Genomic DNA, 23,234 nt, shown 5'->3' on the forward strand with positions numbered 1-23,234 from the left:
GGGATACATCAGTCAGGCTCTGTTGGCCTTGATTTGTTTGTCAGTTAGTAAATCGATTGGAATAAACATTACCGCCCCCTAGGGGAATGGAGTTGAGCAACTCTCAACGAAAGCTCAACGAGGCACAGCAGTGCATAACATGCTGCCATGCCCTTAAAAGGAAAAAAAAAAAAGTACTGTATTTTTCGCAAAATAAGGCTTTCTCAAAAGCCGACAGTGCGCCTTATAATCAGATGTGCTTTATATATGGATGAATATTCAGATTTCTTGTACGTAGTCTTTTAAATGTTCTTTACAGCACTTTGTTACAGCTGCAGTGCTCGATATAAATAAAGCTGTTTTGTATTGTATTGCATTCCCTTTAGCGTAATTCCATCTGGTGGATGCATAACACAACCGCAGACACTATTGTAGCTTCTATTCTATGCACCTTATAATGTGCACCCTATATATGAAACCAATTTTAAAAGAGGCGATTCGTTAAAGGTGTGCCTTATACTACAAAGCGCCTTATAGTGCGGAAAATACGGTACTGATAAGAACCACTTTTATTTGATGTACCTTACACCGCCGTGCCATTTGTGCTACTTGAAAATAAAGGAGAGTGCAAGCTAAGAGGCTGAAAAAACTGCAATCAAGCACACAGCACAGGTTTCCATATTTGACAAGGAAATGACTCATAAATATTTCACGGGGAACGCTTTCACCACATTTGTTGCACCCGAAGGATATGAAGAGCGAATGAGGTAAAACTGACTGAACACAACAGTTTTTTTTTTGTATTTGTATAATCGTATTCCAAACAAAAACTACCTTGAAAGAACCCATACACTGAATTTCAAACGACGGTTCATTTTGTGACCTTTTCACACGGACTACTGATAAGATCACCAAGGTTTGATCCAAACACTAGGTAGGAGTAGAATGCCATACCTTTTTTAATCACACTTGTCATCGATTATGACATCAAATTTGTCAAAATGTCTCAGCATTGAGTTGACGTAAAATCGGAGGCTCGTGTTTGCATGGCATGAGGTTCTGGAAAGTAATCTATTACTGAGTAGGTAATAGTGGGGTGGGGGGGAGGGGGAGATGGAAGTTACCAATTGTCTCATCACTCAGTATTCTCTCGCGAGACCTATATTTTGTTCACTTGCACTGTGCCCTTGGATAGCCCGATCTTGCCTCCGACATTGTGATCTAATAGATGAAACCAGTTGAGGCGATACGCACTTCATCACTGAGATCGGTATTACAGCGTTGATTTCATTAAGGGTTGGCCATCAATATTCATGAGCATACATTTCATTATCATTGAACACAATAGCAGAAATTGGGAATTCATTTGTCATGAGTAATTATATTAGGATCAAAAAGATTTTGTTACACAACTTACGAAAGAGTTTTCTCCAGCCGCCCTCCCGTGGAACCAATGATTTCTCCAAGGGTGCAAAACGTCTGGCCCAAAAAATCCTGAGGAAAAAGTAAATAAAAATGGATGACTTCATGGTGAAGCTGCAGTCAGATGCAATCAATTTCGGGATTTTTATTTCTTTATTTTTTGGGTGTATAAATCTTTCAAGGGTCATACTATTGCCATCATAAAAACACAGATGAATTGCACAGGCAATATTTCCATCTGTCTTCTAGACCGCTTACTTGGTACAGATGTGCCGGAGCCTATCCTAGCTGACTTCAGGTGACTGGTCACCAGCGATTTGGTGGGCACATATAGACAACCACTCAAATCTGCAGACAATTTAGAGCATCGTCTTTGGGAAAACTGAACACGCCTGCTCCATATGGAAAGATCTGGGCCCAGATATGAACCCTAATCTCAGATCCATGAGGCAAATGTTCTAACGCAGGGGTGTCAAACTCATTTCACATGGTGGGCCACATCCGGCCTCGGTAGATGTCAAGTGGGCCGGACCATTAAAATGATACAATACTTTGCTATAAATAACCAAAACAATATGTCTTTCCTTTGTTTTGGTATAAAGAAGCACAAGAACATTAGGAAAATGTTGAAATTTAATGAACATATCTTTTACAAAACATTTCATGAAGCACCTTACATTTCCTTCGACAAATGTGCAATTTACTTTTATCATTCACATATATGCATTGCAACTGATCCCACTGATTGTACAAACTTTAACAAGTAATTGGTATTGAAAAATATAGTAATGCACTTTAAGATTAAACAAGATTCATAAAGAAAGCAAGTTTTAAAGCATTTACACGTGCATATAAAATCTAAATGTAATCCCTGCCTACACCTTACAAACTAAGGAGAGTGCTATTAAATGTGTAAATGTGAGAGTGCTATTGATAGCGTCTGCTGTCATGGGTCTGTCTCAGTGACAGACTGAGGCTGCTGTTGTCTTCTTCTCTCATCAAAACAGTGTCCCCTTGCGGATACTCAATGAATTGCACCTGATTAAAAATATTAATTCTGTGTCTTTAATGCATTTTTTTCACTTTTACATTATCCTGCGGGCCTGATTGAACCTACTTGCGGGCCGGTTCCGGCCCGCGGGCCGTATGTTTGACACCCCTGCTTTACATAATCATCTCGCGGGCCGGATTAAACTCATTTGCGGGCCGGACCCGAGCCGCGGGCCGTATGTTTGACACCCCTGCTTTACATAATCATCTCGCGGGCCGGATTAAACTCATTTGCGGGCCGGACCCGAGCCGCGGGCCGTATGTTTGACACCCCTGCTTTACATAATCATCTCGCGGGCCGGATTAAACTCATTTGCGGGCCGGACCCGAGCCGCGGGCCGTATGTTTGACACCCCTGCTTTACATAATCATCTCGCGGGCCGGATTAAACTCATTTGCGGGCCGGACCCGAGCCGCGGGCCGTATGTTTGACACCCCTGCTTTACATAATCATCTCGCGGGCCGGATTAAACTCATTTGCGGGCCGGACCCGAGCCGCGGGCCGTATGTTTGACACCCCTGCTTTACATAATCATCTCGCGGGCCGGATTAAACTCATTTGCGGGCCGGACCCGAGCCGCGGGCCGTATGTTTGACACCCCTGCTTTACATAATCATCTCGCGGGCCGGATTAAACTCATTTGCGGGCCGGACCCGAGCCGCGGGCCGTATGTTTGACACCCCTGCTTTACATAATCATCTCGCGGGCCGGATTAAACTCATTTGCGGGCCGGACCCGAGCCGCGGGCCGTATGTTTGACACCCCTGCTTTACATAATCATCTCGCGGGCCGGATTAAACTCATTTGCGGGCCGGACCCGAGCCGCGGGCCGTATGTTTGACACCCCTGCTTTACATAATCATCTCGCGGGCCGGATTAAACTCATTTGCGGGCCGGACCCGAGCCGCGGGCCGTATGTTTGACACCCCTGCTTTACATAATCATCTCGCGGGCCGGATTAAACTCATTTGCGGGCCGGACCCGAGCCGCGGGCCGTATGTTTGACACCCCTGCTTTACATAATCATCTCGCGGGCCGGATTAAACTCATTTGCGGGCCGGACCCGAGCCGCGGGCCGTATGTTTGACACCCCTGCTTTACATAATCATCTCGCGGGCCGGATTAAACTCATTTGCGGGCCGGACCCGAGCCGCGGGCCGTATGTTTGACACCCCTGCTTTACATAATCATCTCGCGGGCCGGATTAAACTCATTTGCGGGCCGGACCCGAGCCGCGGGCCGTATGTTTGACACCCCTGCTTTACATAATCATCTCGCGGGCCGGATTAAACTCATTTGCGGGCCGGACCCGAGCCGCGGGCCGTATGTTTGACACCCCTGCTTTACATAATCATCTCGCGGGCCGGATTAAACTCATTTGCGGGCCGGACCCGAGCCGCGGGCCGTATGTTTGACACCCCTGTTCTAACGCTTCCATCGTGCCACATTTTAAGTAACATTTGCATTCCCATTCGACTTTAACTGTCAGGTTCGTGTGAATAAAGTTAACAACTGTTAACATTCCACGACAACACACATCCACCCAATGAAAATACAGACCCTAATTCTAACATTCCAAAAACTGATTCAGAGAAATGACTTTGCCTTCCTCGTGGGGATGTTCAATCATTTTTATTTCTAGCTTCTTGCCACTAAGCAAGAACATACTACATTCAGATACAGAAATAAACATGCACTACTACAGTGGACAGACACTAATGGACAGATGCCAAAGTGAGGTAGCAACACACGAACAAGCGTCATGGCAATTGGAGTATGTCTGTGATGGCGGCGCGGGTACCCGCAGCGGCTCCTCTCTCTCTCTCTTTCTTTAACCCATTCATGTACCCAGTAACCTGAAAATATGATAAGCTGTCTACTGTAGTCACCGCTGTCCCTGCAAGGGTTAAATGTAAATGGCAACCACGCTACATTTTTGCAACAACAGGTTGAAACATGAAACGTCTTTTCTTTTGTGTCCTTTATGTGTAGGGACAAGTCTCGATGTGTTTAGCACCTGTAAATGTCCCGACACAATCTGGTGTCGCCTCAAACAACAACAGCTGCTTGTACATTTGAAGTCCCGCCGAGGAGAGACAACACGGTGAAGAACAGTGTGAAGTGGGCAAACTCTCTGCCTCGGGGCTGTTTGTCCTTGATGAGACGAGATGAAAGAATGGGAGAAAAAGCAATGAAGTGGACTATTTTAGAACAAATAATGGAATGAGTGAAGGAGGATGAGCCAAACAGTGGACTTTAATCATAAACCACTCACCTTCTGCGCTCCGGCATGATTGATAATTTTGTGGAGGGAGAAAAAGGAAAAAAAAAACATTTGTCAGTAGATCACGCTACATTGAGTTCTGAATGACAGTTTATGCACACTGAGTTACAACATGGCTGTTGTTCACTCTTAACACTGTAAATGAGTTTGCACCGCAAATGAGAGCTATCAGCTCTGAGTCAAAACTGTCAGTTCACATTGGCATACTGGACTTACGTGTTTGGAAATGTTGCAGCTTCTGGAGTCCACATTGTACCTGGCGGAAACATAGATATGAGAGAAAAAAAAAGTCTCAACATCTGTTGAAGTTTAGTTTTGCAAGTAGCATATTAGCAGTGATATGTTGCTTACTAACAATGTGGGCAGTTTGATTCATTTTCTTCATTTTGATTCAAGTCACCTCGGATTATTCAAGAGAATATATTTTTGAAACAGAGCTGCTTCTCAGAGTCAGAAGTCATTTTTGTTGTTGTAGTTGTTTTAAAATGACCACTTATTGGCTGCTAATTATTACAAATGGCCACCATTTAGATACCAACTTCTCAAATAACACATTTGAATAATTTGGAAAAAAAATAATTTTATAGTAGTTGTGCCTGGTAGTTTGTTTCCACCAATGCTATGAACGACTGACATTTGGACTTGACTACGGTAGTTTTTTTTCTTAACAGTATTGCCTGTTCCAAATCAGAGTTTCTGCGGGTAACAGCAACTCTAATTTAATTCTTTTTCATGTCTTTTTAATGTGACTTAAAACAAAACCAAAAACAAAACAAAACACATTTGCCAATTTACACCAATGCAAGTGTGATTTATTCACTGGTGAGCTATTTTTAGAATAGCCCAAAGGGTTACTCGTGCTCCAGGGGGGCTACCTGCTGCCTGTGGGCACCATGTTGGTGGCCCCTGATCTGGGAGGATTACCTCCACAAGTGCAGTTGCTTGTTTAGAACCGAACAGTACTCTGTACATATATTTCAATGTGACATTTAAAATGCTTCTTTGCAAATAGTGGCAATGTTGCATGCGTGTGGAGTGCTCAGATCATGCTCAGATTTTGACATCTCCCTTCGTGCTGAAATAGTCATTGATTGCATGCAATTTAGCTCAGCTACTCAACAGCGCATTTTTCCAAAGCGCAAGTATGTGGATTTAATGAGCTCCAAGGCTGTGCTTCATTCTGACTGCTTCAAAAAAAAAACCTTGAAAAACAATTATTACAAAGCCTAAATCCGATATAATGAGAAATTTAAAAAAAAAAAAAAAAACGGCTACTCTTCAATGGAACATATCTGGTTTTCAAAAAGGAAAAAATTGATCAACGGTTTCATTTAATTGTTCTCATGTGACTACACCAGGCAGCCCGGCTGATGTAGTTCGACACTACCGCAAAAAAACCCACAATGATGAACATATTGAAAAAAAATTCTAAAGTAAATTGATCAATACATAAATGAATAAACAATTGTAAGGCACTTTTTTGAGACAGCCTTTAGTATTGGATGACATTTGAGTATGAGAGTCCAATTCCACACCAAATATGAAAATGTATGCACCCTATTTTTCTTTTTTGGGTACAATTTCCTCACTTCACTATCTTCAGCTTAGTTAAAGCAATTGTCACAATAATTATGCGGCTCATACCCTGCAGATAAAGCTAAAGTAGAATGTGAGTGACCTATGATAGCTCTTGATGAAGGATAAAAAGGTTCGTGAAATTAAGTGGAGATAACAAAAAATCAAATCTAATCAGGGAGGCCCACAAGTGACTAGCCAGTTCATTGCTCTACCAGTCTGAATGAGATTTCTTTTCACCAAATTGAGTTGCGATGCAACAGACTCACCTCGGATTGATTTGGGGAATTTGAATAAAACATCAGGGTACTTACACATCAAACCTTAGATTTTGCTTTTCTTCAAAGAAGAAATCCAAGACAAACTTTCTGACAAAATCCGGGTTCCGGGTGTTATCGATCACCTCTGTCCGGCCGGACTACAACAATGGAAAAGTCAAAACATGAGATTAAACTTCCTCAAAAAAGAAAGAAAATACAGAAACTCATAAAGTCATATTCATACTATGACAACATTTGTTACAGTTAAGACACTCAAATATCCATTAAAATATGATCTAAACAAAAAAAGGGCTTGGGCTTTGTATTAAATGTTGTGTCCCCTGAGAAATCCGGGGGCTATTTTGAGCAAGACTCCAGGCTCTCTATCCCGCACAAGTCCAGTTGCCAACATTCTCCCGCTGACAATCACACCACCACTAATTCCCCCAGTGGAGTACGAGCCTCGCCTTCGCGGTCTAGCCCAAAAGCACCATGTAACGAGCTATTGATTTTGGCACTGCCTCGCCAGAGCTACAAAACCCGGACTCATGTCTTTAGTGCCCTGGACACAGAGGCGATGCTATCAACTGCGTCCTTACCCCATTCATTACCAGGGACTCATGGAAGTGCCCTGGACCTTAGATCCCACCCGCTGTATCAGCCCCACAGCAAATCCCAATTGGTTTCAAATTTCAATCAGCATTGATTTTTTTTGACAGCTGCATTGCGGGTGAAACAATTTGGGATGTCTTTTTAAATTTTTTTTTTTTTTTTTAATAACCAAAATCAATCAGGTTTCATGTTGACAATATATTTATTAGAATCAAATGAACGTATTTTCCGCACGATAAGGCGCTTCGTAGTATAAGTCGCACTTTCACCGAATGGCCTATTTTTAAACAGTTTTCATATATAGGGCGCACCACATGATAAAGCGCAAAGCATAGAAGCTACAATAGTGGCTGCAGTTGTGTTATCCATCCACTAGATGAAGCTATGCCAAAGCAAATAAACTACAATAAAATACAGCTCGATTTATAGAGAGCCTTCACAACAGCTGCAGCTGTAACAAAGCAATTTCCAGAACATCTAAAATACTACGTCCAAGAAATCAGAATAATTTCACATATATAAGGTGCATCGGATTGTAAAGCGCACTGTCGGCTTTTGAGAAAAATGAATGCTTTTAAATGCGCCTTATACTGCGGAAATATGATACAACGCAATACTTTTTTTGCCATAATGATTTGCATTCATGAGAGGGAAGTATTCGCATTAGATTTTACCTTGTCATGCTCAGAGAAACTACTGCCTTTGAGTTAGGCCATTTAAGCTCAAGTTTAAGAGATCAAACATAGCCCCATAAAGGGGTACACCACATACTTTTTTCAATGGGGAAACTCAGAAGCAGTTCTTAGAATGGAGGGATGTGAGAGCTCTCATGAATTTGAGGTTGATCTTTCGATTTCTAATTCAAAATGCACAGACATTACACAGTGCAGCAGTTGTCGAACACAACTACGTCACGGTCAAATCTTGTGACACAATGACCTTTCAGCTGATCAATTTTGTTCCTGTCATGTTTCAAAGAGTTTTCTCTTCGTCCAATGTCAACTGTCATTACGGCACTGGGAAGAATCACTTCGACTGCGTGTATGCCGCCACAACAAACTCACTCAGATCGATTGAACGTTTTCTTTTTTTCTTTTTTTTTTTGTGAAAGTGATGCAAGCATCGCCACTAGTTTCCAGGTTCAGGGAAAAGAATGTCACATGCAGAGTTGCCTTTTCCATCTCCAATTTGTCTCTCGATTGGAAATGTAATTTCAAAAGCAAACAATATTTGTCTGGTTTCACCTCATGAATGATCATTGGCTCGAGGCACCCAAAAATGTGGTCACACTATCTGATGACTGTGTGTTTACTCTGTAGGATGCAGTGCATTTTAGGCCCTATAATGACTAAATCCTAACACATGGAATAAGACCATGTCTGATGGCTGAAAGTTTATGCCAACCAGGGATGGTCATTAAACATTGATTAAATTTTGTTGACCATGTGGAATTCCATTTGTAAAACATTCTGAATTATTAAAGCTTATGTTGTCTTGAACGCCTTCCCTTGAAGCAACAGAGGCAAAAAGCAAAAACACAAAAAGGATTTGGCAAGTCATCGTACTTAAATATTGTCCCTACTTTGCTGCCTCAAATGGAAACCAAAAGTCATATAGTGGAAAGTGAAGGTTGGCGCAGAGCCACTTCTCCTCCACATCGAGAGGAGCCAGATGAGGTGGCTCGGGCATCTGATTAGGATGCTGGACGCTTCCCTGGTGAAGTGTTACGGGCATGTCCCACTTTGAGGAGGCCCTGGGGATGACCCAGAAACTATGTCTACCGGCCGGCCTGGGAACGCAGTGGGATCCCCAGGGATGAGCTGGAAGAAGTGGCTGGGGAGGGGCAAGTCTGGGCGTCCCTGCTAAAGCTGTTGCCCCCGCGAGCCGACCCCTGATAAGCAGTCGAAAATGGATGGATGGATGGCTGGCTGGCTATTTTGTGTCCTGAAAAATTCATGTTGAGTTGCTAATCACGAAGACATTAAAAATATAAATAAATAGTGGTGTGATTTGTGTTTGAATGATCGCCAGTCTTATCTGTTAGCATCCAATAACGGTATTGGTATTAATTCAATAAACAGTTCTTGCTTGATGACACAACCACAAAGACCACGTGAAGGAGGCATCTTGACAAATAAGCTTCACTTTGTCACATCCAATTCGGCTGCGGCATCGACGTACTGAAGAGGGCATCAATGTATATATATTGGAAATGTTGTCTGGGGTAATATTTGCCAGTAGTTGTTACGAAGGGTGCCTTTCAAGACAATTGACTAGAAGTGCTACGCGAATATCTCCAACTATATGGAGCAAAATAGGTGCTGTCTGTAGGGTGTTTTTAATAATTGGCCCCCAACATGCATTTCATGTGGCCTCCTGAAAGCTGGGCTCTGGCGACGGCTCTGTCCACATATCAGCTCTCTGCACTGACCTGTCGACATGGGTTGCTATGGTAACAAGGTAGGATTCAATACTGCACTGGCGATGCAATATACAAACATGAGCAGTAACACAAGCATTAACAGATGATGAGGTCTTAAATGTTTTTTTTTTACAGTTTATTGTTGTAACTTTTGCTGAGCATACACTTTGTGTCAGCTCCTCGCGGTCACACCGTACCCCTGCACAACTCTGGGCTCCGCCTCATCTGAATATGCAACTGAATTCTCGTAACTCTTTACTATTTATTGTTGACTATGAAACATAAATAGTTGCGGAAAAAAATCATGTGAACCTTTTCGATTTACCTTGATTGCAAAAACGGTCATAAAATGTGACCCGATTTACATCAAAGTCACAACAATAGACAACCACTGTTTTCTTAAACTAATACCACACAAAATAATGATATGTATTCATGTTGTTATAGGACTTGCCCTATAAATGTTCACAAGACAGAGTGGAAGAGCTATATGAGCCCTGAGGCTAATGACTTCTCCGAGAGCTAATTGGAGTTTGCCAACTTACAGTCCAATCAATATGATGAGATTGGAGGTGGTGGTTAAAGCTGCCCTGCCCTATAAAAAAAAAAACACCAGGTTTTAGTGCTTTGCCCTCAAGTAGCACAGGCCGATGGGAACCATGCCTGAGACAAAAAAGAGCGATACGAATACCTACAATTAAAAATTATGAACTGGCATGAAAACTGGAAAGGGTCAAAAAAGTATCAGCAAAAGCCTTGACGTTCATCAGTTCACCATAAAACGGAATGTCTATCTATGCAGGAAGTTTGGCACTGTTGCTAGAAGATGGTTAAACTTAAAATAGTTTTATGAAGAGGAAAGGTCCAAATTCCTCTTGACCGTTGATCTGCAACTACAGCAAATGTTCAGTTGAAATTATTGCTGCAAAAGGAGGCTCAAAAACCGAAACTAAAATATCCAAGGGTTCACTTTTTCCACCCGGCACTGCCACAATTATGTTGTGTTTAGTAAAAACAAAGAAACACACGATTGTTAAGAAAACTGACACGTGTTAGAAAAAAAAAAATCTGATCATGTTTTTATGACAAATTTATGCAGAAATCTACGTCAGTACAAAAGGTTCACTTTTTTTTTGATCCACATATAAGGCGCATCGGATTATAAGGCACACTCTTCATCTTTTGAGAAAATTGACAGTTTTTAGGTGGGCCTTATAGTGCGGAAAGTACGGTAGTTGGCCTGACCGCTGCATACCTTTGCAGGGAAGTGGTGATTAGTTATAAAAACGCAGCTTTCACTGATGTTTAAACCAAACAAACAAGATTATGCTCCGTTCTAAAAATAAATAAAAACAAGTATACCGAGTTCCTGGGAACATTCGTTCATGTGACCAATTTTCCAATGAACATAAAGGTTCACTAGAAATTTTGAATGATTGGAAAACTTGCTCATAAAATGTGATCTGATTTACACCTCAGTCACAACAGGAGTGGCAGTTACAAGTGAGTTGTTGGATGTATCCATCGTATCCAGGAATACTTTGAAGTATGCACCAGTGCTCTTACTTTTCATCTTTCACCTCTGGAGGGGGTAAAAAAAAAAAGGTAACATGGGAATGTGACAAGACAGTTGTGAAGGCAGAGGCAATGAATGAAAGGTTACATGTTCCACCCATAAATAGTAAAAACAGAGAGCAAGATTGGAAGATGCCAGGGGGAGTCGTGAAGTGCATTTTTATTGAGACGATTAAGCTCCCTTGCATCTTTTCTTATCTTTAGTCATGACTGTATGCTCTCTTTTTGACATTGTGTTTTTCCCATCTTTTATAGATGGACTTTTTTTATAGCCTGTGCAGTATTTTTCAGACTGCGATTACACACTGTAGAGGCATTGGGGAGACTGATGTTTTTTAATTTGTGCCTCGGCACTTTTGAAAGTCACTCACATCGATGGTCAACACAGATGGAAAAAAAGGACATCGGATACTGACATATAATAAAAAAAATAATGTTTTCTTACCTCCCTCCACTCTTTGTTTCCTATTGCCTGCAAATAGAGAACCACCACTGAAAAGAAAAGAGTTAGACAAGAATTAATTTGGACACTAAGGCAGGCAGGCCACATTGATTGAAAAAGGAGCAAGGAATGTACAGACCTCTTCCAAGGTTTAAACATTTCTCAACCGTAAAATCAAGTGAACAGTGAAGATTTTTGACCCAAGTGTGGAAAAAAATGTGGTTGAAATTCCTCTCACATATAATATTTTACCAAATTTGACTCCATAGTAACTTTTGAAGTGTCACAAGTTTGATGTGATAATTGACCTTTGCTTCTTTTTTATCTTTGTATCTTCTGGCTGCTGCCAAGTAGTTACGACCTAACGAAACAAATGTTTTTTTTAATTAATTAAGAATAACATCAAAATGCCATTTAAAGGCAGAATATATTAAAACATTCACCAAGCAATTAACTAAGCACATCATTAGATTTACTCAGTCAAGGCTAATTGTAATTGTATTTTTGATTTTGGGTTTTTAATCAAACAGGTTTTTATTTAATTTGTAGAATCCATAAAAAAAAAAAAAACAGACACACCTGACTTTGAATTTATATCAGCAGTATAAGGTACATGTACACCCACAACCAGAGCTTTTAATTCTGAGCCGCGTCGTGCACAACAGCATAAATCAGCAATAATTCCGCAGCCAACCAACCAAATTAAGCCCACAAATTCATCACTTTGTCATGATAAGATGAAACATAAAACACAAATATGCTTGCCCGAGCATACAAAACAACACCCGCTCGAGGCTCTAATTGGATGTTTTAATAATCGGTCAAGTGCTGCTTTTTCTGTTTCGATGGGAACAATCAGTCTCTCTGAAATTCATTAGCTGGAATGAACTTCAGACAGTTTTGGACCGCTCACGATTAAAACCACATTTCTCTCTCCTAATGAGCAATTAACTGAGAGAAGATCATGGAGAAAGAGCAGAAGGACAGGAGCCTTTGGAGTAATGCATCTTTAGCAGAAAATCCTTCCTTTGTTCGATTGTTCGCCACGTCTTTTTCAATGGGCTTTGTTCCTCTAAGTATCATAAAGGAATGATTGGGGACAAGTGGAAGACATGAGAAGCATCGAACATACTCGGGAGATTCTTCAGTCACACCCTGATCCCGTCTCTTCTCCAACATGTCAAGTAATGATGTCCAAGCTACCAGAAGCATTTTGTCGGCAATCAAAGTCAGGGGACCTTGGTACCTCCCCAAGGTTGCAGAGTAACGGCACCAAAGCACGGCGGCGACATCACACTAATCCAATGGAGTGTCAGCCAAAGACCCTGACTGATTACCTCTTTCATGGAAAGTGACTGAGAGAGGAAAGTGCCCATCTGGTTAGCCTCGGAGCAGCCAAATCACAAGGCTATTCATTGCCAGCACTCGAAGGCCTACTTCTAAATACAACTCTTGACAATTGACTACAGGACAGGGCCCAGGGCGACTTCGAAAATGACTCAAGTTGGATGCATGCACAAATCACATTAAGGTCTTGTGTGTATGCACTGAAACACAGTCCAGAAGTGGGACAGAAGAGGAATCACCTTTCCATTGGCTCGGAATTTCTTTTGTCAGCTTTTCGAATGAGAACTACAAGAGCCTTACCAACAAAATTCTTCTTCTTATTTATTTATTTTTTTATGCAGTCACAATTTGACCGTGAAATCGATGACGATCTTGCCTTTAGATACAAATGTCTTAACTTGCGATTTTTTAGACACGAGCTGTCACTTAACCATTTTTGGTTTGTCTTCAGATACGAACAAAGTTGGAGCTACTAGTGCGCTTCAGACCCCTACCAGCAGATGGTGGCAGCACACTTCACTATATCCAGCCGCAATCAATTCACATTGAGCTCCTTGCAGTGGCAGGACAATATCAGTTGATAAGCAGCAATGTGCAGTCAAGGTGGTTTGTTATGAAGAAAAAAAAAATACCGTATTTTCTGCAGTATAAGGCGCACCCGGATTATAAGGCACACCTTGAATGAATGGCCCATTTTAAAACAGTTTTCATATATAGAGCGCACTACGCAAAAGGGAATACAATACAATACAGCTTTATGTACCTTTACAACCGCTGCAACTGTAATAAAGCTATGAGAGCTGGTCACAAACACGGACATGAAACATCTATATACAAATAGCATAACAAAACAATAAATGAAAGAAAAAAGTTATAAAGACAATTGATTCAACAAAAAGGCACACAATCTCCTGGGATTAAATCCACAAGGGGCTAAATATCCTTCCAAATCTTTAGTCAGTAGTTAACTATGCTTTTGGTATTTGTTGTGAATTAGTGTCGGGCAGAACCCTTTAAGGTTACGTTTGATTTCTGCTAATAATCACCACTAGATGGCAATGGAACACTAACAGGGAAACAACTTAATGCGGAATATCAAGAGACTGTGACACCATAAATAAGGCTCATCAGATTTAATGCTTTTAGGTGCAACTTATAGTGCGGGAAATACGGTAAATAAACCCGCCTTTGGTATATAACATTTACGACAAAAAACCTGAAGCTCTTTTGAATAAGTCCACAGTCTGTTCTGCCTTTCATCCGAGTAGTGGTTCATTTCTTCATTTGTTTTTGACTCTTTTATTGAAAACCATGCATTTATTTGGTCACAAGCAATGTAAAGCAGGAAGTGTTGTGGGCTGATATATTAAAAGATTAAAAGGCAAACAGATCCATACGCGCAAGCACTCTGCCAAATGTCATTTGAAAAGCAACAAACAACTATTTTGCATCATGTCTCCAGAGTTCATCTCACTGTCGAGCTCATACATCTTAACGAGGACAGTACGCAGCCATTTACACTTTAGTCAAAAAAAAAGCGCGCTTCTGCGGCCTTTTTGGGCTCCAGAGATTCTGTCATTAACTTAAGTGTGTCACCTTTGCACCTTTATGAAATGTAGGCACTCTAGGTGGAACCACCTTGACCGTTCCCTGCCAAATAGCGGTGCGCGTATTTTCCCAGAGACTTAAGCAACTTTCCTCTAACGGTGCTAGGATGTTGTCTTGAAGGTGACACATCTTAAACATTTTGATTCAATTAACTGCTTCCGCACTCCCCTGTTGATGGCCGTGTGACAGAGCACCGGCTGACTCGTGCTGGCAGCTTGGAGTTTTCATTTATCTTATGGTGGCAATGGGGAGTTAGATTTTGAAGCATGTTATTTATTTTTTTTCTGAATATCTACCAATTGTGAAATTCATTGAAATGACGCGCCCGCATGAGTGGCGAATCACGTTGCTAGGAAATGCTTAAACAATGGCCGTCTCACTGCCTTTCCAAATAATGGAACAGCTCCAAATATACATTCAGTCATGAGTCCGGTCCTCCGATTTCTTTTATTGTTTATTTTAAATACAGAATGCAAACACACATGCTCCTTCAAAGTAGACTGTTAGATGAGCTGCGCATATCACTGGGGACAATCAGTATATAATTTCCGGATCCAGACGCAAGTCAATTTCACATTTAACATGTGAAATGTATTTCAAATGGATCTTTTCACATATTTCAGGCGAATCTCAGAAATCCAAGACTTGCAGGGATCCTCACAATTCACTGGGTCGCAACTCTTCATTGGCTGCGCGGATTTTCACCGGTTATGCAGAAGCCAAGCCAGGAGAGTCGGCAACCCTCATGAAGATAACCAGTTCAGATAATGGATGGATCCAGTTATTATTTTCTTCTTTACTGTGACACGCCTCCATTGAACCGTAGTCATTGGGGGACACTGTAACTGTTTTTCACCTGCAAAGCTATGACAGTCAACATTAAAGTTTGGCAGAATTTGACCCAAAGGGGCACAAGAGCTGACCCTTGTGGGACTCCGCGTGTCAAACCCATTTGATGTGATTCAGAAAGAAGAGCTAGCTAAAGCAAAGAACAGAACACTCAGTCCTTAACATAAATGAATACAATACACGCTTAACAGATTTTATTTCATTGATGTATTTCTTTATTTTACAAAACGTTGAGTTAGATTTCAATAGCATACTAAGTATCAAAATATTCCCACAAACATGGGCCATTAATTGCAAATCAGTTCTGTCCATTTGCCCATACAAAGATTTAATTTGTCAAAAAAAATGGTTGCTCGATTCTGTTGAAAAAAATGAGAGCATGCCTAAAAAAAAAAAAAAATTGCAAATGTTGAAACAAAAACAGTCTCAGGTGAGTCTAACCATGATTAAACGTCTAAAAATGTGTCCAGTTTCACTAATCAACGGATAAAAAGCTTATTTGCAGTCATGCTGAGCACTCTTTAATTGAGTGTACCAGTATTTCATCAGGTTTCAAAAGAATATCTCACATAGCATTGTCTCTGAAGAAAATAACAGATGTTTGATTTGCTTTGAACTCACAATTTCCTGATCGAGCTCCTGCGAGTCAGAGGGAAGACTTCACAAGCTTGGGGAAACACAAAGCCCTGTGCGACTCTTCAAGGACAAGCGACAGAGTAGTTGAGGTCAAGCATGCCTGGAATATGTTAAAACCTCATCAAGATGGGACAGAATATAAACGTGTCATGCAAGTCAACGCGGGTGACTTCCTACCAACATGAACTCTCATTAAAAAAAAAAAAAAAAAAAGCAGGCGTCTTCTTTAAAACTCTGACTGACAGTATAAATTGCAACGAACCTTTATGAATAAAAAATTGCTTCATATGTCCTTGCAAAAATGATCTGAAATGGATTTGGATACGACTCGCATTGGCTCTTCTTATTCATGTTATTCAGCTGTTTTATTTATTCAACATGTACAATGGAGACTAAAACATAGTAACATACTACAAAGAGTCAGCTGTCTCTTGAGGCAGTCGAATGAAGATAAATAAATGAGCAGATGACATATTCTTTTTTGTTTTTGCAGCAGCAGCAGATACATGTCATTTTAATGAATCTAGTGAAAACAGTAACCAACCATTTTTTTCTTATTCTGCATGTAATTAGCATATTTTTTTCAGCTTCATTACGTTTAACAGCTGCGGGCCAATTGTGTCGACCGGTAAAAATTCCTAAAGACATTCATGAAAATACCAGAAGACTAATGTATACAGAATAGTGAAAGCGAAACTAAACCTGTTGTGGAACATTGCCAAAATGAATATTAACAAATTATGCACGATGCATATTGGTAAATTTGACTAATCCTAACATGATAACTTTGTTTTGAATTCGTTTGCTGAACGATTGTCATTTCTTCTCGACAAAAGGCAGCAAAGAACCAAGTAGCCTCAAGTCGGTCCCAGTGGCATAAGCCTTACAAATACAGCACGCCTGCATAATTGATCTGAACGTATAGTCAGAAATTTAATAATGCATGATATGAGGAGCGTTTGATATTTATGTAAGAGCCCAGAACTCTTTCAAAATCAACAATAATCGTCACAGATCTCCACCAAAAAAAAAAAAACCCCAGATCTATGACTGACTTACCGAAATTCATTTAATTTAACCTATATGAAACACATTGCTATTTGCAGTGCCGACCTGGCTGCAAACATCAGAGTAAAAACAAAGCAAAATGCCTTTGAACTTGAATAAATTGTCATAGGAATGTCAGGGAAATTGCCTCCTCCATCACGATATGTAATTTAAAAACTTTATCCAGTAATTTCGCTCAGATGGCCGTAGACAATGAAAATGTATGCCACATAATGGCAATACTACAGACTGTGGGCGCTGTCTATGAATAGAATAGAATAAAATGAATTAGAGATGAATTTGTAGTCCCATACATGTTGTTGATTGAAACAAGTACAGCCCAGAAGTGTTTAAAATAAAAGTCTTTTCAACATACGTATGAGCCATCGACTGACTCCCACAAAATCGAAGATAACATTTTTGGCCCATGATTAAATTTCAAGCACGCACTGTTACAAACAGGCAAAACTTGAATATGATCCAACTTTTAGTTTTGACCTGTGTTTTGCACACAGACACGTTTCTAGGTCAGTTTCTGCCAAGGGAGCACAACAAAGCAATTTTATTTTGCTTGCAATGTACATTTCAAAGGAAACTAACGATAATGTCTATTCGGATAAGACTACAGATGGATGATAGTTTCATCGGACACAAGAACAGAAATAGCCAAGAAAAATGTCTTGGGTAGGTTGGACAACAAGAAGGGCGAATTTATAAAAACGTATCAGCCCTGAAATCGAAGAGGAGATTGCTTCCTCCAGCATCCTGCGCTTCCATTTAGTGATGTATGTCTTACTGTCTAAAGACACCCCCCACCCCCACCCAAAAAAAAAAAAAAACATCACTCTCCACTGGCAAGTTTCCTTGATCTTGACTGCAAATGGAGGAACAAAAATTGATCACACAGTTACTCCTCCATGTGTGGGCAAACGAATGCAGGCATCAAGTAATTTGGTGGCGGAGTAGCACAAACTCTAATTTAATTTACACGAAGAGCAGGCATCCGGACAACAACAGTACAGCATCCCCAAGGACAAAGTCTAAGGCAGCAACAAATTAGATAAGGAGAGAGGTACCTCACAGATTTTCTTTGCAATCTTGCCAGTTTCTTCCTCAAAACAACGTCGCTCAAAATGACTTTTAAAAAAAGGATAGCGAGTGTCCATTTATCAGCGTACGCAGATTCAAGCATTCTCTTATTCTGAAAAGAAAACTGTGAATTGTGATCAGGGAATTGTACTCAATCAAGAATACATTTGGCCAGGAAAAACTTTGACTCAACTCAGTCCTGTCTACGATTTGCATCCAATTCTGCACAGTTCTCATTATGTGGTGAAGTCAGTTAGGCCTTGAAGCATTTGGAATCCGCGACGTGGCAACAACCAATAGGAGGTGTTGAGTCTGTTTAGAGCTGAAAGAATTGATAAAGACAAGAATAGATAACCCGAGCAAAGTTCACAATTTCGGAGGGAAAGACTTTGGAGGAGACTATCCAATCTCTGAATTTCAACCTTACAACTTTTTCGATGGTGGATGGACTCAGCGCTTCCACATCCATTCAAATACTGTATTTTGCGCACTATAAGGCGCACCTAAAAGCATTCAATTTTCTCAAAAGCCAACAGTGCGCCCTATAATCCGACACACCTAACATGAAGAGACTGTAACTCTCTTGATATTCCCCATTGAGTTGTTTCCTTGTTAGTGCTCCTATGCCATCTAGTGGTGATTATTAGCAGGAACCAATTGCAACTTAAAAGGGTTCTGCCTGGCACGAATTGGCATTTGCATTTGCCAACACGCACTCAAACAGACAACTACTTTTTTGTTGAATCATTCGTCTTCATAACTTTTTGTCTTTCATTTATTCTTCGTGGATGCATAGCCCAACCGCAGCCACTATTGTAGCTTCAATTTTAGCAGTGAGCCCTACATATGTAAATAGTTTTAAAATAGGCCATTCATTGAAGGTGCACCTTATATTCCGAAGGGCCTTATAGTGCAGAAAATACGGTAACTTTAAGGTCTTTTGCATGCTTCTCTCTAGACTCCTTTAGTAGCAAAGTATCTACCTAACTTAACCTCGCAGAAAATGCATGGATGGGTAATACTGTATTTTGGCTTGGTGACAGCATCAATCAGCATTCACCTGCATGTGCTGCAATCATTTCAGTAAGCAAATAAAAAAAAAAAGGGTCTACCCTATTGCTAGCTTGGTGAGCAGCAAGTGCCTCATGTTAAAGGCGACGGGGGAAAGAGTTATGAGTTATAAGTCCTGTTTTCCATTTCTGATAAAACTGCTGCTCTTCACTGTCACTTTCATGACATCTAAACCATCTGGCCCACACTATTCTGTGCTCGCCACAATAGTATGCCGACTTGAAGCTTGGCAAGATGGCTTCGTGAAATTGTAGCATGTATTCTCGCGAGTCCATCTGCCTCTCGATGCTTGCAACTGACTGCCTTGGGAGAGACGAAATGGTGATTCAATCCAGCATCGAAATGAGAGTTGCTTTCTGTGGCTGGATTGTAGGTATCATAAAGTCTCATCTCATATGGAGTGCCATCAAAGTGCGGAAGCCTTTGAATCCTCGCTCTGATGTTCTTTCTTCTGTGCATGTGTGAGTGCATACCTGCGTGTGCATGCGTGTGTGTGCCAGCCCCCCTCCCAAGGTACTGTACAGAGGTGTCCTGAGGTACAGTCGAGTATGTTGTTATCTCTTCCCACTGTTTAGTAAGTGTCACGTCATTCGCTGTAACGCCTGAAACATCTTGGGAATTCCGTGTTTAGTTCACATTTTTCGGTGTTGCATTCTGCATCTTACACTGGTATGGAGACGGATGACCAATTATACAAGCAAAAGGTCTTGCCATTGAGTTGAGGTCTGGATCAGCGAATTCTTGGAAATGCAATGTACCTTTCCAAAGTACTTGAGATGAGTGACAGAAAAAAATGAGAAAATAGTTTTCACTTTTTTATAAGGTCTTGCAAATTAACATTGAAATTCACAGTGCCAGGGGATATCTTTCCATGGCAAGCAATACAGAATTATTAATATTTTTTTAAAAAGCACATCTGCTTAGAAAGGTTATTGCAAAAAAAGACCTGTTAAGCAAGTGTGCACACCAAAGCAAATTACGTAAGATTCCAAATTAGTATCCCACTATATTTAATTATTCTAAACTCCTCTAGCTATTTTTTTTTAGTTTTTTTCCATTACTATATATTTTTGAAAAGCGACTGTGGTGGGGACATACAGTATACAGTCATCCCTCGCTACTTCGCGGTTCACTTTTCGCGGTTTCAGTGCACCGCGGATTTTTCAAAAGTATTCATCAAAAAAAAAAAAAAAACAATTGCGAAAATGCTGCAAAAGGTCCGCGAGATGCAGCAAAAGTCAGCAAAACAACAGCGAGTCACAGAGAGCAATTTATACAGTACTACATGTATATGTTTACTGTATTTTGTTATTTATACACTAACCTAAACTAACTTACATCATTTTATATGGCCCGAGAAAGCAAATCATGATCCTTGCTAAACTCTTATGAAATGTCACATTGTCATGTGTAATAAATAACATTGAGATTTTGCTAATTTGGTTACCCTCTTTCCACTCACTTGAACAATAATTTTGCAAACTACGATAGCTTACTGATTTCAAAATAAGTAATCCATTACTTTGTTGTGTACAAATAATAACGCAATGAGACGATTAAACATTTTGGTGGTTTCACAACGGCCCTACGAGGGAAGACGTCATTCCAAAGTGGGCCGTGACAAAAAAAAATAAATAGTTTGACACCCCTGCTGGATATGGATGTTGCAAAACACAATGCTGGGTTAAATGAGGAAATCACGAAAATCTGACGGTCACCCATCATTAGGCTCTTTTGTTGTTTATGAATAAAACTAAAAATAATTATACATTTATTATGCTGATCATAGTATGCACTCCCTATAATTCCACTGAACTGTGCAAATTTAAAATGTCCCTTTACTCTAAGTGGCATGTATATTGTGCACGTTAAATGTATACATTAAAAAAAATAAAGTTGTTATAGTGTTCAAAATGTATTTTTGTCACTCTGGATTTTAATTTTGTCAGGGGTGATGAGTCAGATAATGAAACGCTACTTTCAGATTTAGCATCTCACTGGCCCATTTACTAATTGACACTGATTAGTTCTGAATGGTATGAATGGCCAGAAAACTGTAACCCTATATTTAGCATTTTACACAATCAGCGGACTACCGGGATGACTTGAATCCTCGATTATGAGTGCGTGATTTAATTAAACCATTTACATCACGTCAATTTCCTCTCCCCTGTATGGCGCCCACTCTGTTAATTACATCTATCCTGTCACCTAAATTGCGTTCCTATTAGTGCCATGGCATTTACTCTTATGCATAATTCCTGCCAAATAACCACCAGATGAGCCCGATTGCAGCGGGTGCCTATCAATGTAAATAGAGTGGTTGACTGCGGGAAGAAAAAAAGAGCAATGGAATTATGTGGAAGATGTCGCCCAGTCGGGATCTGCTGATGGAAAAACTCACATGGAGATGACGCCTTCTGTCATTAGTGCAAGTCATGTCCAACTGGATGTGTTTTAATTCATGACAGGAAAAGGTAGCTTGCTTGTGTTGACACTGGCTGGTACTTGCATCAACAAAAAAGTGCCATTCGAAGGTGATATCACGTAGCGTTATGATACACCAGACTTGCTGGTGCTTTATTAGATGCGACTTTTGACACAGCTTATCTGCATTTGTAGCCTATCATCGTTGGTGCACATCTGACAGACTGCAGCCATGATTATTCAATACGGCCTCCCACGATGGGGCCCCACTGTTATTGCATTTCCATGAAACGAGTGAACGTTTTGTGATTTAGAAGCAATTTTTCAGACAAGCCAGAGCTTTGATTGCGGATGATCATCCGCTGTGAAAAGCTCTCTTTTTCAAAAGGAAAGGAGCGATTATGGTGTAGGTAAAACGAGGGGAGTCAACGAGTCCGTATGTTTTAACCCTTTCAGGGACAGAGGTCACTCCACTGGACAGCTTATCATGTTATCAGGTTATTGCTTATCATTATTGGTGCATGAACGGGTTAAAAATGGAATAGGGTTCATACTGAACTGTGTCTTCTGCCCATATTTAGTCATGCTGTATAACTTTCCCATGCCCGCAGCAAAACTTCGCGTCCTTGAAGCAATCATCAGTTAATATTGGTACACTCCTTACTGGAGACCTTGTGGAGACGCACAGAGCACCGGGATGTGCCAGTTGATGAAAGCTAAGAATCGGTTCAGAAGCAACGAAAGTTCCGATGCCACACCATAACTTTCGGTCCCGCCCTTCTGATGATATAAATATGTTGTGACTCCCTTGTACCTTCGCACTTGTGACCACCGCAGCCATTGTCTGTAAACCACGGGTGCCCGAAATATTCTGCAAATAAAACCTTCGAAGAAACCATTGAGCCTGTATTTGTATAGCCAACATCCTCACCATCCGAAATTAACGAACAGGTGGAGGAAGAGAAAGGCCATCTCTCTCTCCCCCAACAATGCTCACATATTTTTTCCTCGAATGTTTCTTGTTGGGTATGTCATGTGTGATTTTCTACAAGAAAAGGGAATGACTGGAAAGCTTTTAGCATTAAGATAAGTTCAGTATGGGGCACCAGAATTCACTCCCAACGTCTTGAGCTTCCCAGTTATCTCGTCAACAGGATCACTTGTGGGATTGAAGACATAACGTCTCGTATATTCCAGAGTGCTTTTTTCTTTTTTTTGGTTCGGTAGACTTGCTCCCTTTCATGCACCCTGTAACCTGATAACATGATAAACTGTCCACTGTAGTCACCGCTGTCCCCAAAAGGGTTAAGCAACCCCACCCGACACCTCCACCATCCTTCACCCAAAAAGGTCAAGTGAAGTCAGGACTCCTGGCTGTTCTTTCTTACTTACGATCTATCTTCCAGGGGATGCAGGCATTGAGTCATTCATGAATGAAAATCAAATCTTCAACATTCTCCCAAGCACGGATAACCGGCCAGATTTGATCTCATAGCCCGTCGAATTACCTTCAGAAATGGTCTGTCCTGACAGGGAAT

General features: G+C 40.8%; 1 protein-coding gene across 1 annotated transcript in view; it reads right to left on the reverse strand.

The window, feature by feature from the left end:
* The window catches only part of LOC109526657 (copine-9), a 66,928-nt gene that overhangs the window by 38,173 nt on the left and 5,521 nt on the right, over positions 1-23,234 (reverse strand). The window contains exons 3-7 of the mRNA XM_019888080.1: positions 11,626-11,672; positions 6,626-6,729; positions 4,953-4,992; positions 4,728-4,730; positions 1,397-1,473 (exon numbers count right to left, since the gene is read on the reverse strand). Of these exons, the coding sequence (XP_019743639.1) occupies positions 1,397-1,473; positions 4,728-4,730; positions 4,953-4,992; positions 6,626-6,729; positions 11,626-11,672 (271 nt within the window). The remainder of the gene's footprint in view (positions 1-1,396; positions 1,474-4,727; positions 4,731-4,952; positions 4,993-6,625; positions 6,730-11,625; positions 11,673-23,234) is intronic.

The sequence above is a fragment of the Hippocampus comes genome, unplaced genomic scaffold, assembly GCF_001891065.2.
Source record: "Hippocampus comes isolate QL1 unplaced genomic scaffold, H_comes_QL1_v1.1 scaffold14, whole genome shotgun sequence".
Classification (NCBI taxonomy): Eukaryota; Metazoa; Chordata; class Actinopteri; order Syngnathiformes; family Syngnathidae; genus Hippocampus; species Hippocampus comes.